Here is a 15,734-nt window from a genome sequence, read left to right on the forward strand (position 1 = left end):
CTCTCTCTCTCTCTCTCTCTCTCTCTCTCTCTCTCTCTCTCTCTCTCACACACACACACACACACACACACACACACACATGCACACCTATAAGCACATACACACATGCAATGAATAAAATGTAATAAAAACTTTATAAAAGAAAAGCTAAAACCAAAAGTTAAGTTGCTAAAGAATAAATAAAGGATGTTGAGGTTATAAAATGTTGCTATCTCTGAAGATATACATGCTGGCTGGACAGATGGCTCTGCAGTTAAGAATGCAAATGACTTTTGTGGAGGACCCGAGTTAGTTTCTCAACAACATGCTTAACCAGAACGTCCACAGCTGCCTGAAACTCCAGCTCTAGCACAGAGGCAGGAGGTGTCTGAAACCTTCTGGACTCCAAAAGCACATACCTACACAAAGACACACACATGCATAATTAAAACTAAATGCTTTTAAAAGAAATGTATATTTTGGGGGGGTTGCTGTTATTGTTACATAGGCAGAGTAAAATTTTTTGTTCATGATGCATTTAGCAGTCACTATAATAACAATAGAGAGAGCAAAATGGTCAGTTTTCTTTCCTGTTTTCTCTGCCTGCTATAGTTTCTGCTCATGCACGTGTTCTAGTAAATGCTGAGCAAATAATGTAACTGACTCTGACATTCATTATATAACTTTGATCTCAAATTTACTTCCCAGTGTAGCATTCTATGATTCTGAAAGTCAGGTGACATCTTTGGCCAGCCTCCCCTGCCTCAGAATCATAACCACCAAGAACTAGGATTACACACTGTTAGGATTTGGATCAAATGGTATCACTAAGCAGATATGCTTTGGCACTATGCTGTGTCAATGTCCATATCTATTAAGTTTGTTCGTTAACTAGATGTATTATCTCTCTCATGTTGGGATTTCTGTAGGTGTGGACAGATGGGTTGAAAGTCTTCCTTCAGGCATAACACACATAGGATTGGGCAGATGGGTTCCAATGAGCAACCTTTAGGCGTGGAACACATGGATGAAAAACAGAGAGAAAATGCACACCATTATCTAGTGATGGGTAAAATCAAGTTAGGAATAGACATCATTTAAAAATATACAAAATATTAAAAGCAAAACTGGAGGCTGGCACGATGCTGCTTTCTTTCAAAGGTGCAAATTTCATTCCGCAAGTTATGGGTTATAAGTGATCCCGGAAGCCTCGAGAGGAACTCTAGTCATAAGATGATGGCTTCAGACACTTTTCTATGGCCATAAGCAGAGTTCATTTCATTAAGTATTTCTTTTTTAAAATTTTTTCTTTTATTGGATACTTTTTTATTTACATTTTAATTGTTGTTCCCTTTCAAGGTCTCCCCTCTGCAACCCCCTATCCCATTCCCCTTCCCCCTGCCTCTATGAGGGTACTCCCCCACCTATCAGTGATTAGATGAGTGTTTTAGAGACTGCTAAAACAAATGGGAGAATAGTCTTAATGAGAAATGCAAATATCAGAATACAGATGTTTTCCAGGGTAGAGAGATGAGCAAAAATAACAACTTAATGAAAGAACAGATGTAAAGGCAAGAGACCTAATGTGTCCCAATACCCAAGGTAAAATGAAAGAAGCCTTATACAAGTGTACAGTGGGAAAATAGGTATCTGAAGCAGTGCATGGAGAAAGCAGGAATTACAGCTGACAAGATCGTTGCCAAGACTGGCAGCATGAGGTGGCTGGCAAAGTCAGTTGACTTATTGGCTCCATTGGTAGAAGCACCGTGTCTGTTCTGATAACTGGAAGCCAACTGTTCTGAAGCACAGTTCTGCTGATGCCCACGTTCCTAAGCTGCCATCTCTGATCTGTGTCATGCCCCAGGTGGTTCTGGACTATCAACACAGAGCTGGTGAGCTCTCTCTGACTTCCAAACCTGGTGGAGAAGAGACAGGTTAGAGTACTTATTCCTGTATGACACTATCATGGACCGGTTGAGTCCTTACCATGCAAACATGCATCTGTCTGATAATCATCTCCACACTTACAAGTCTGGATTCTGGGAGAACCCCTTCTCTCCACCTTTTTCAGCAAAGTATAGGAAAAGTATCTGGCTTTACTAGCCCTAATGTGTGCACCATTCCAACCATGTAATTGGGTAAATAATTCACTTGCTTAAATATTAAAAAAGAAGTTCAATTCATGTTATTGGTTTGTATATGAGTACCTTGACGGATAAAGGAACCCAATGTGTCTTATATCAAACACCTAACAGAAGACCATGTGAGTAGCTGCCTCTGATTATTTAGATACCCCATTCCCCTGTGGTAGATTCCATCACTGTGCATGTTAAAGATGAGGAGACGGAGGTCCCCTGGGGATTTTGCTTAAGATTAAACAGTCAGTGTGAGGCTGTGGTGGACTTGGCCAATGTTCTCTGACTTACGAGTCCCTGTAGGGCAACAAAAGGGAATGTACAACAGAGAATGAAAAAGAAGAACCACAAGTCCTCACTCCACATCTAAACATGCCCTGGGAAATCCGTCACTAACCTTAGGCCTCCCCAGCCTGTCAGGCAGCAGATTCCTGCCTCCCTGTTTCCAAGAATGCTTTCTCCCAGAACTTGACCTTCATTCCACACCCAATCCAATCCCCGAGCATTTACTCACCTACTTTCAGCTCCCCTCCTGCAATGAGTAAGCACGCCACACTCAGAACATTGCTTCTGTCCACGGGGAATTCTAAGGTGCCCATCACATAGAGGCATCTAAGCACTGGGAGATCGGTATCCACAAGAACAGTCTTGTCTGAGGGAGACAAAGAAAGTCACTCAGAGATTCACCTAAGACAAGACCCTTTTCCTCTTTTCCAGGGATGTTCCATGCTTCTGGCAATTCTGGAGCTACTCGTGTTGTTACTCAAGTCAGGCCAGGTACAGCAACCAGAACAGATATTCTATATGAGGCAGTCTCATTAACAAATAGGAAAGAACGTCAGTCGTATGTAACAACTTTTGTCACTTCTTAATACAACAAATGTTATAACCAAAAATTCTTGCTTATATCCTCAAATACCCCAAATACAACCCCAATTTAGTACAAGTTTAGTACATAAAGCTATAACTCCCCATGCTTCATACCTGTATCCTCAATTTTGACTCTAGTTTCAAGGCATACAGAACAATACCTAAGGCCTTGAAAAGATAGACAATTTGGTTCTAAATCCCAGCTACCTGCTAGATGGGAGACTGATTGTATCCTTCTATGTCTTGATTATCTTATCTGTGAAATGGGAATGAAAATAGTATCTACTTTCTCATAGTTCTTTTGTGAGTACTAAAATATTTAATTAGATTAGGGTGCTTCCACATGGAAATTCTCTAATTTCCACAGTGTAATACAAAGTCCACAGTGTATCCTCAGAAAGTGTTGAAGAGAACCATTGTATACAAATATCCATTTTCTTGACATGCTTATAGGTCTTATGAGTGGCTTTAAACCATCATTCTCCATTTATCTCTCCTCCCTTCATCCCTCTTCCCCTCCCCTCTTCTCCTGTAACCCCTCCTCTCTTCATCCTTCTCAGAAAAGCCTTTTCTGTGTAACGTCCAGAAAAATAATCACAGATTTTGCCTGAACTTAACAATAGAGTAATATATGAATAAAACATTTTCACTTAAAACAGTAAATATTTCATGTAGGCTGAAGTATTAAGTGTTGCTCTTTTCATCATGAATTAAAGATGTCCAATAAATGTTTCTGCTTAAATTTCAAGAACCACAATCACTGATGGGTGTACAGATTTTTTAAAAAAGTTCTTTTGCTAGTATAATCTCATTTCACATGCCAGGAAACAATGTACTCTGCTATTCATAGGAACCTGACCAGGCAAATTAACTTATCATGAACAATGCCTTGCAAGTGCTTCCATGGTTTCTTAGTTAGAAGACTAGATATGCCCTCCTGTGGCAAAGACTAGGAGGCTGCAAGATAACTGGTTCCTTCTTCCTCCTGGGTTTACAGTTTTAGACCCCATCTGTCTTTACAGTTAAATAAAGTCATGTGACTGAATTGTAGCCAATAACATGCAAGCATACTTCCAGTATAACACCTTCAGCCTCACCCATACCTTCTGCCACCTCAGTTCTCTCAGCTGAGCACAAATATTTGATCTCAAAGTAGCTGCATGGCCCAGCATCATCAGCACCGCCCACTCCATGAAAACAGTGCTGGGTTTTAGCACTTCTTCTCCATAGCAATCTCCACCACTACTACCTCTGGAGAAACAACTCATCTCTTTCATACTCCCAAGACACCATCTACATATTTAAGTCAGAACACTAATTATTTGAGTTACAACTATACATGATTGTGTATTAGATAGTCATTATCCCTGAGTCTGTCCTTCCTGTCCTCTTTTTAGAGGAGGACACTACTCATTTATAAAAGAAAGGAATTGTGCTTGTTATAATGTTGAAAATAAAGACATTAATCAAGTGTTTCCAGCTCAGGAGAGTTTAGTCCATAAACACTGTCAGCTCAAGAGTCCATCACCTTACTAACAGGTACAAAATAACTCACTAGACAGATAAAGACATAGATTTGTCTCATCTCAGGCTCTTTTCAAAACATTCTAACAAAAGAGTGAAATATTAAGACAGTGCTATGGTTTTATATATTTAGCGGGTTCACAATTTTGAAGTAAAAAGTTATTTCAAGCAAACATCTTTATAGATTAAGTTTTGTTCAAACAGTCATCATGTGTCCCTAACTACAGTCCATGTTTGTATACAGAACTTGATTACACAAAACAGTAAGCACAGCACAGTTAAATAAATTATTCATCCATTCACAGAATGTGCACAGAAACACACACACATGGAGACACACAGTAATGTGCACAGGCCCATGTGCATGCACACACACACATACACATACACACACACACACACACACACACACACACACACACACATACACACACGGGACACTAGACTCTTTGAAGGTAAATCCTGTGTAAAAATATGACAAATACATAAAATTTGGGATTTTCCTTTTATAACATGCCCATCTTGAACAAACTCCCCCTTTGAATTGTCCTTCCTACTCCAAATGTCCCAACCAATTTCCTAGGAACCACACACAGATTCACTGCATGGGACCTGTATATGACTTCTTCCCTCCTGCTTATTTTATCAAGACATGAAACAAAATCTAATGTACATTAGGTCTTCAGAACCATCCCAAGGAGTACACATACATACAATCCCGCAGCATCCAGAGAAAAAGGATGGATGTAGGGAAGAGAAGTATTGTTTCTTTAGGTGTTATATTTTGCACTTTGAAGTTTCCTAGATTCAACTCTCCAACTTTGTTGTTCCTTGCCATTCTTACAATATGTCAACCCTTTCAAGAAGTTGGAAATGAAAGATGAGTGATAGGTGTTTCTTACCATTACATGATACAGATATACTAATAAAATAATGCTATATAGACTTGAAGTGATGCTATACTTTAATTAATTAAATGGCTGTGGTCTGATATTTTTTTATTTCCAGATACTTCTGATTGGAAAATATACTAAGGTACCTATTCTGCTATAATGAAATAAACATATCTCATTTAACCTTTTCTGTTAAAGGGGTTCTTCTCCTTATATCCCAATTGCAGAGATGACACTGACATAAACCAGAAAATGTGAAATTCGTGCTGAAACTGTCCCTAGATCAGACAAGCTGCCAGATCAAACTGTCCTCAGATAATACGGTCAGCTTGCATATTTTTATCCTGGTGTGAATTTGAACCAATATGCCACACACTTGACAAGTGGCATCATCTCTGTGAAATTCCTCAAAGCATTTCTGGAGGTCACACGTAAAAAGCTATATAACCCACTTAATGAATACAAATGATGGGCCACCTCTATCTTCACTGTCCCCCTGTACTTTCCACCTCTTCCTAGTTGGGTGCAGCTCCTCCATCCTAGTTTGTCAATGACCAATCTATCCTACTTAAGAGAGTGAGCCCTGGCATATGGAGGGAACCATCTGGAATTTCTGTTGCTCAATGGGAGGCTGATGGGGGAGCTGATCTGGAAAGAGCCTCCAAAAAGAAATAATGAGTCCCAGATGTAATTAAAGACTGCCTTTCCCCGCAAAGGGCCTTAGGACCAACCATGGGGTGGTGTCCCTGGGTACCGAATCACACTCTTTTACCACTTGCTCATCCATCAAGTACTAAACACCACCATAGTTATCCTAGTATCTCTTGACACGCAACTGGTTTGGTTTTTTTTTTGGGGGGGGGGGGTTGATTTCTGAACATGTTCTATATTGATAATCATAAATATATAAAAAAAAAGCTTTAAAAGAATTATCTGGAAACTTAACCCTAAAGATTATCTTTAGGATCTCCCTGTGCACTAAACATAAGAATAATAAAAACAAAGGCGACCCAATCTTGTACAAATATATCACTATCCTCAAGAACAGAAAAGCAAAGACCTGACCCAAGTATAAAGACAGCTGTCTCTGAGGAGGGTTAGGACTTCTTCTTATACCAGGAGACACTTACTAACACAATCATGAAATATTTCATATAACTTCAACTCTAGATTTAAACTCGGTTTTCCCCCCAGAAAAGTCCAAGAATCAAGGTCACTATTGGGAAGCATTCCAAGACTCTGACACTTGTCTAAACTCTGTAGAAATAAGATCAAGGGCAAAGGGCACAGATGTTGGGAACAATGATGGGGTCACATGCATAGGCACGATTTAGTGGAGACAGAACCACTGTTTGTATGGTAGGTACCGTATCAGGCCCCATAACTTAGGTGGAGAGGACAGTTTCCACTACAACTCTCCATTGTCACATAGGCAGCCTGCCCCAACAGTGGACATAAATGAGGCTTCTGAGAATGAGCAAGAGCATGCAGGACATAGCAGGACACACAAGGACCATTTATTTGCAGGGTGTCATTTTCCCGCACCTTTCATTAGTAATGGGTTTGTTTCTGTATCCAAACTCAGCTGCAATATTTTTCTATAAATACACAAATAAAATGAACAGTAAATGCTAATGTCATTGGATTTCTAGTAAATGAGATAACCCTTCCTTAAATAAAAGAGGAAAAAATTTTCAGCCCCGATTCAAGAAAGAAAGGCGGGTCCTTCACACCTTGATGAAAAACCATCTGCATCCCTAGTGTGCATGTGTGTGTGTGTGTGTGTGTGTGTGTGAGAGAGAGAGAGAGAGAGAGAGAGAGAGAGAGAGAGAGAAAGAGAGGCCAAGACAGAGACAGAGAGACAGAGACAGAGAGACAGACTTCAACAGAGATTCAGACAGTGAGAAGGGAGATTGGTAAAGAGGAGATAACAACTCCCCTCATTTATTTAGTGCAAAGGTTTTGTTGACACCTCCCATCTTTTGTAGCCTTGTTTAACTTTAAGGAAATAGACTATCATAATTTATAAATATGGCCAGGAGTAATAGTCTGAAAATAATGGAAGATTTTATACATAAATAATTCACAGAGATGAAAAATTAACGTGACTGAAAATTAGGGATCAAGAGACACGCTACTGAAACAATGGCACTGGCTTCTCAAGAGATCCATCCCACAGAAAAAGTGAACAGGATTCTGCTTGACAATAAGGTTACATTCTCTCTGTAACAGCATTCTGCTCAATGAGCTGAAAGCTTTAGTGCATGCTTTTTAAAACAAACAAAAAAAAAATCAAATCCACACAGGTGGTTTCTTTATTCTATCCTGACTATCATCTTTTTTTTTTTCAAACTGGTCTTAAAAATAGGCAAAAGAAACAGTTTGCACAGGGCCTGGAGGCACGATTCAAGAAAGAAAGGCAGGTTCCTCACACCTTGATGAAACCCATCTGCCTCCCTGGGGTGTGTATGTGAGAGAGAGACAGAGACAGAGAGAGACAGAGAGAGACAGAGACAGAGACACAGAGAGACAGACTTCAACAGAGATTCAGACATCGAGAAGGGAGGTTGGTAGAGAGGAAATAACAACCCCCCCTCATTTAAACAACATGCTACCATTCCCATCCTACCCCCACATACACTCTGAATGCCTCCTTTTCCAGTCCTGTGCAGACATGCATAATTCCCACAGCAGAATCAACACTTTAAATTATGATATTTTAATTGATCAATAAAATGTTTAACATACAATGTTTGCCTCTCCCTCTCGTCTAGACCATCTGCTCTACATAAACAAGCAAAAGAATGTCGAATCTGGGTAATAGGAAGGGTTTTTTGTTTGTTTTTTTTTTTTAAGTAAAATTACCAAGGAGTGTCAGATCAGTCCTCTGAACTCCAAATTCTGAAAGGAAAATGCCAGAAAGTGCTACTACCTTCATAATGATGACTGGAAGTTAAAGCCTTTTCTCATCTTTCCGGTTTGTCTGCTTTTCACACAGAGAAAATGTTGGCTACTTTTATGTCAGCCTTATATAAACTGGAATCATTTTGGAAAGGGGAACATCAATTGAGTAAGTGTTCCCATGAGATTGGGCTGTGATGCGTTTTCTTGATCAATCATTGATACGGGAGGGGGAGGGCCCAGCTCACAGTGGTAGGTGACTTCACACCTGGGCTAGCGGTCCTGAGGGCTCTAAGCAAGCAAGTGGAGCAAGGCATGAGGACCAAGCCAGGAGTCAGTGTTCCTCTGTCATCTTGGCATCAGTTCCTTTTTTGAATTCCTGCCTTGACTTCCTTGGCAGATAAGATGACAGGCTGTAAGAAGAACACACCCTTTCCTTTCCAAGTTGCCTTTGGTCCTGTTGTCTTATCACAGCAATAGAGACCCTAACTGACACAGCTGTTCTTTTCCATAAAACCTCAAAAACTCCAGGCAGGCTGACTTGAAGTTGCAATTTCAAACATAGAGCATGGTCCTCTGCTTGCACCAATATGTCAAGTACAATAAAGGGGGAAAATATTGAAATCCAAAGAATAATCCAAAATATCAAATTTTGATAAATTTGAAGTTAGGGGCTAAGCTATGGCCACATACTTCTTCTACTTCTGTTCATTATAAATGAATATAGGTTGACATGAAAATTGAGAATAAATCAATCTCTCCAATCCTAAAAGTGCGTATGTGGATAAGCAACATATTATGTGGGAAGGAAAAAGCTGGTGACTCTCAGGAGATCCAACTAAGGTATTTTTACACAGTACAATTTGTTAAAACCAGACGAAGCTTAAAACGTATTTGGACATGTTTGTTTTGATGTGTTTCCCCAAGAAAAACAATGAGACCTACTTCTAGTGAATTCATATATGTTTACAGTGTAATGCTGAAGGAAAAAATGTATGGAGTCCTACAAAATTATATGCTCCTGAATGAAGTTCTTTAGGCAAAGATCTGTGCAGCAAACATTTGATTCAGAGTTATTTCCTCATGAGTTCCTCATTGGAGACAAAGGTCTGTTTTAGTTTCCACTTCAAACAGAGAGCACAATATATTCCAAAATTTATAAGATTCTTTGATTTTCTTCACTACTGTTATTTGTTCTCAAGATTTTAATATATTTTTCTAACTAGAAGAAAATCCCAAAACAACACTATATTCCTTGAAGATGTTGACATTTGTATTCTATTTTGCCCTTAAATTTTATATATGCTGTTTTATTGCTTGAGAAGGTTTAAAATATCATCCTAACAAATATTGACTCAGATATTTCAACAAGTGATGTCAACTGGCTAAACAAACCAATGTATATGTAATAATCCTAAATATATAACAATATTTTATTGTATAAAGTCTGCAAATATTTTCTGTGGTGATTACCATTGTTCTGAACTTTTCTATATATTTAGAGTGTTCCAGAGTCTATAAGGTCTATGTCTATCTGACTGTCTGTGTAGTTCAATAAATTATGTGAATCTGATATAAAGATTTTACTTGGGTTTTCAAAACAAATTCTCATTTTTAAATTTAAATGTTTTGTCAGTGAAATAGAATCTTTATTCATAATTCCAAGTATATTCATAATTCCAGTAATATTCAGATCCTACAACTTCAGCCAAAATCCCAACACTCTAAAGTATCTCTACATAACTGACACAGATACTGAAATTTTCCTTAGTAAAATCCCTCTCTTCTATGCAGGGAATATGGCACTCTCCAAGATAGGAATATAAAAGATGGCATTACCCCTGATGAATAAATTGGCTCAAGTACCTATTCATTAATTTGGCAATACTGTCAAATCTTAAACAATAACAGATGCTGTTCAAATGCTCTGCCTTCATTAAAAAGAGTAACTTTTTTGTTTATTTTTTGGATGGGCTTTTATTGTGTAGTTCAGTCTGGCCTTGAACATGTCATTGTCCCCCTCCATGTTTTAGACTCCAGGACTATAGGTATGTACCTGCGTTGAGAAGAAGCTTTTAATGCAAATAATCCGGTTGAAATTTTTGCTGAAAGGAGGAAGTAGATTTGAAGACTTTTTAGTATTTACCTCTGATGAAATCATCAGAATAACCATAACAATAAAGGAAACATTGTTAAACCCTACTGCAAGGCAAAGAAAATAAAAGTAGTTCTGCAGTTACTGCCATTTCTCAAATGTGTCTGCATTTCCTCCCTGTAGCGTCTGTTCCCTGACAAAGAGTACACAGAGAAGGATATCACCAGGGTGATGATAAATATGAGAAATAAAACATGGAAGAGCATCCCAGTGCCAGGCATGGAAAAGGACTTCATCACTGTCATCTCCTTCACAAGTCAAACATGCAGGTCTGGATGCTCACGACACCAAGGCATTCCTCTGTGGTGTGAATCAAACCAAAGCTACACAGACCAAGAGTTTGAAAACTAAGAAATTGGTGGAGGAAATAAACATTAAAACACAACCAATACAGCAGCTAAAGAAATATAAACCATACAATTCAGTAAGCAGAAAGGTGCAAAATGCTATAAGAACAATAATGAAGACCACAGGAAGAGGCTGCCCAAATACAGAGGAAGCCGTCTTTAAGTAAAAAGTAGGAGAGAGGTCAGCACATTGGAAGCACGGCAAAAAGAACTCCCAAGAGTGACAGAACTGAGGACTATGATTCAGAACAGTGAGAAAAGTAGGCAGAAGCAGAGCAAGCAGAACTTTGGTGGTTCTACAGAACAATGATGAACTTCACCCCAAGGAGGATGGCAAGCCATTGATGAGTTTCTAGCATGCAGAGAAATTCCCATAATTGAGTTGTGATATGAAATTATGAGCAGCAGGTAGAGTGTAAAGAAGAAGAACAGTAGGGATAATACAGCTGTTCGGAGTCAGACTAGTGGTGCACTCAGGAAGTGATGGTGCATATCCTGTGGCTTGCTCTGACTGGATCCTGATGCTTCAACCCATCTTGGCTACTCAGATTCCTAAATGTTTCTAAAAAATCTATACTTTTAGAATTATTAATGGAACGTGACTTCCCTATGTTAAGATAAGACAGCTGGACAAAAGAAAGGTAAGTGGAGAGGCTTACTGCAGTAGAGTGTCTTTGGGTTTAGTGTGAGAGTTCTTGAAGTCACCCCAGAAGAGACTTCAAGTTAAGTGGATAAAAGCAGAAAATATTTCATGGTTTCTACTGACAGTGCCATCTGTTGATGGTCTCACAACTGGAAATTTTATTTTCTTGGAAATCACCGAGGACAAAGAGACAGAATGAAGAGAGAAGAATCGAGTTTTAGAATTGAATGAGAGATCCAGGAAACTTTTTGATCATGAAAATATGTGTAGAGGGGAGACAGAAGATGAAGTAGGGATTGAAAAGAGACAGCCAATGGAATGAGCAACTTGAAAAGAAAGAGAATAAGAAAGAGCCAGAAATGGGAATGTCTTTTAGGGGAGATAGACAGCTTTCTCTAGGACAGCAGAGAGAAGGGAGAGGATGCTGGGGCACTGCAAGCGCCATACATTTATCTCCTTTAGGAAAGAGCCTAAGAACAAAGCAAAGGTAAAGCACACACCACTCACACTCAAATGTGAGCAGCTTCAGTTCACCTCAAATCATTCCATTTAAAAGTTAGACTAGACCTGTCAACAGACAATTAAAGGACGACTTCCAAAAGAAACCTTCATTGTGTGAAGTAAGTCTATACCTTGGTTATTTAACTTACTGCACTTAATAAGAACTAGCATGTAAGAATTAATGACTGATGCCTAAGAGCACAATACGGATATTAGTGTGTGTGTGCTCATCTATCAGTGTGTAAACTAAGCACATTTTACATATAAAAACTTTCTAGCCATCCACTCTCAAGTAAAGAATTTACATGATGGAACATGGGTGAACCTTGAAAACTTTATGCAAAGTGAAAACAATAAATGCATTATTCCATTTATATAAAAGGTGCAGAACAGACCAAAGAAGGAAGAGGGGGATGAAAGGGAAGATAAGGCAGTGATGGTAGAAACAGTAGTTGCTTGGGGCTAGAAAAGATGGGATATTAAGGAGTTACTGATAATAGGTGAGGGGGGTTCTCTACAAACTAAGCAACCATCCTAAAATAGACTATGATGTTGGTCACATGATTCTGAGAATACATTAAAATCCATAAATTTGAAACCCTTAAATGAATGAATTGTGTGGTGTGCAAATTCAACTTTATTAAATCTTTTTCAAAGTGATGTATTTTACCGAGTAATATGAAAAAATTTTTTTTAAATGTTTCATCTTTTCAAGCAAAGGTAACAGTTTGAAATGTACTATTTGTGAAAATGTAGAAAACAATAAAATTATGTATAGATAATTAGTTTTAAATGTTTTTTGTAGATGGAATAGAGTTCTTTCTGTTAGAACATCCAAGGAACAAGCAGTGCTGTCACCTGCAGGAAATGAAAGAAAGTGGGGACAAAAGACTGATGGGAAAAAAATACAAAGACTATTCTTTTCTTTCTCAGAACAAGAAATGTGCTGCATGGTTTTTAATGCTTTAGAGCCAGTGGGGTGTCTGAGGCGGAGAAGGTCCTAATTTCTAAGCATAGTTACCTAGCCTCCATTTCCAAAGTACATAAGGGAGAATCAGAGAGACAACTTCTACAAGTTGTTCTCGGACCTCCGCACATGGTGGCATGTGTATATATGTACACATGTTCCACAAATAAATTAACTAATTAATATTTTAATTTACATCTAAATTATGTTATTCATTTATTATTTTAAATATTAATTTATACTTAATATAAATTAATAATATGTCAGTTGATAGAATACATTTAATAAATACATTCAATTAATATATTTATACTTAATATAAAATATTAAGTCTTTGTTTAATATTTTAATTAACATTTTCTGAAGATAAAACTAAGAGTTAGACCAGTTAAGATTTCCATTTGTTAAAAGCAAGGATTTCAGTTCTATGTGTTCACTGTGTGTGAAAGTGTACAAGAATATGCCTGAGTATGTACTAGGTATGAAAATACATGTGCATCTGCCTGTGTATGTACTATGTGTGAAGGCAAACATGAGCCCTGTCTGAGTATGCACTAAGTGTGGAAGAGCACATGAACCTGTCTCTGTATACACTGCACGGGAAGTTGCCCATGAACCTGTCTCTGTATACACTGAACGGGAAGGTGCACATGAACCAGTCTCTGTATGCACTGCATGTGAAAGTGCACATGAACCAGTCTGTGTATACACTACACATGAAGGTGCACATGAACCTGTCTGTGTGTACACTGCATGTGAAAGTGAACCTGGTTCATTTCTTTAGTTTTCTCTGTGTCCTGGCTACACCTGCAGGACTCTTCCACAGCCAGCATTCCTCAAGAAAGACAATATTCCATCAGTCCTCCTATCACTTGACTTCCTTTTGAATGTTGTTTCTAAAGGCCCATGTTTTCCTCTTTCTTCCTTTCATATTTGCTATTTGTAGAGTTGCATTTGTGAACAATGTTTCACATAGTTATATGTCTAGGAATTCAAGAAAAAAGGTGGCCATTTGATTTTAGCTCACTGTTTCTTTTGTTCTGGTTTTGATTTCTGCTTGCTAAATTAGAATGGTGGCAGGAACAAACTTGGCTACCTTCCACTGATTACACTGGGCTCTGATAAACTATCTTCACTGTCGTTTTGTGCATCAATAACTATGGGTGAAAATTCCTCAAAGTCAAAATTCATAGTCAAGCAAAAACAGAATTGTGAATGCAAACTCAGAAAAAGTAAGAACGATACTGAATCATCAACAATCAATTAATACCCCAAAGTTGAATAAAGGAAACACACCAAATGCATGCAGAGTAGAAAAGGCAGGGGAGGAGAGCTTACATATGATCTAAACACATTTTAGAAACACATTAAGAAGAAATTTTTAAAATGGGCATTTATCTTATTTTTCACTTCCTTTATTTCTAATTGGGAATTTCAACTCCTCTCTCTCAGTATGATTAAATAATATAACAGGAGTACTTAACATATGTGTAGGCAACTCATCTGATGTGATTTACAGTAAGTTGGCATTGTCCTGCTGGTTTTAAATACCATCTACTTTCTGAAGTCACCATTCTTATGTCTTTGTGTTGTATTTCATTGTACACACTTCTGTCTCTTCATATGATGGCACCAGAGCCCTTAGGACACTAACACTCCCCAAGAGTCTCTAGGCTCCCACATTAAAGTCCCTACAAACCCTTGCAGATTGCTATCCATTTGCCTTTATTCAATATTATAACCAACTTGTCACAGTTACATTTTAATGCACATACAACTTCAACTCGGATTACTGGAACAGAAAAGAGATTCGAGTGAGATGACTCAGCATCAGAAGCACTTGCCACCAAACCTGAGGAGCTGAGTTGTTTCAAGTTCATATGGTGGAAGGAAAGAACACACTCCTGAAAGTTGTCTTCTGAGTTCCACATGCACAACATGGAATCTGCATACATGTGAATAAATGCACATACAGATAAGTAGACATAGATAGATATACATATATATATATAAATACATACACACATACAAATAAATAAGAAAGAAAGAGGAAGGAAAAATAAGGAAGAGAGGGGGGAAAGAAAGAGGGAGAGAAAGAATGAACTGAGAGAAGGCAGTCTTCTAATCCTGTATAATTCATAAATATATTCTAAACACTTATCTTTCCCACACTCATAGAATGGAAGAAGTATTCTTGTAAAAATTACCATTCCACAAAAAAGCTCTTTAAAAGATTCAAGGTAACCCCAATTAAAAATCTCCATATCTTTCTTCACAGAGATAGAAAATACTATCTTAAAATATCCCAGACAGCCAGAGTAATCTTGAACCTTTAGGAACAACATAAATGTCCTTCTACTGACTAATAGAAAATGCAAATGTGATATATATATATATATATATATATATATATATATATATATATATACACACTATGGGATACTATTCAGATGTAAAGAAAAATAAAATCATGACATCCACAAGGAAGGAAACTAATGGGATTAGAAAATATTGTGTTAAGTAAGGTAAGCCAGATTGAGAGGGATAAACACCAAATGTTCTCTCTTGTTTGTAGTCCCTGGCTCCATTCATATAGATTTGAATATACTGTCTAGAGTAACTAGAGAAGTCTTAACAGTAGAAAGGTCACACATGAGAGGATCATGTGAGATCCTCTACCTGGACAGGGTAGAAGTGATATAGAGGAATATGGGGAAATATGGGGAGGCTTTAATTGGGGTTTAAATGAAGATGAGTTGCTTAAGCTGACAATACTACCCCCATGAGCTACAGAGTAACAAAACTCTAGTAGCCAGGCA

The 15,734-nt window shown here is 38.0% G+C and overlaps 1 protein-coding gene across 1 annotated transcript in view; it reads right to left on the minus strand.

Moving 5' to 3' along the window:
• The window catches only part of Pkhd1 (PKHD1 ciliary IPT domain containing fibrocystin/polyductin), a 433,222-nt gene that overhangs the window by 152,676 nt on the left and 264,812 nt on the right, over positions 1-15,734 (minus strand). The window contains exon 53 of the mRNA XM_028766634.1: positions 2,629-2,766. Coding sequence (XP_028622467.1) covers positions 2,629-2,766 — 138 coding nt within the window. The remainder of the gene's footprint in view (positions 1-2,628; positions 2,767-15,734) is intronic.

Source organism: Grammomys surdaster, unplaced genomic scaffold (assembly GCF_004785775.1).
Source record: "Grammomys surdaster isolate TR1022 unplaced genomic scaffold, NIH_TR_1.0 169, whole genome shotgun sequence".
Taxonomy (NCBI): domain Eukaryota; kingdom Metazoa; phylum Chordata; class Mammalia; order Rodentia; family Muridae; genus Grammomys; species Grammomys surdaster.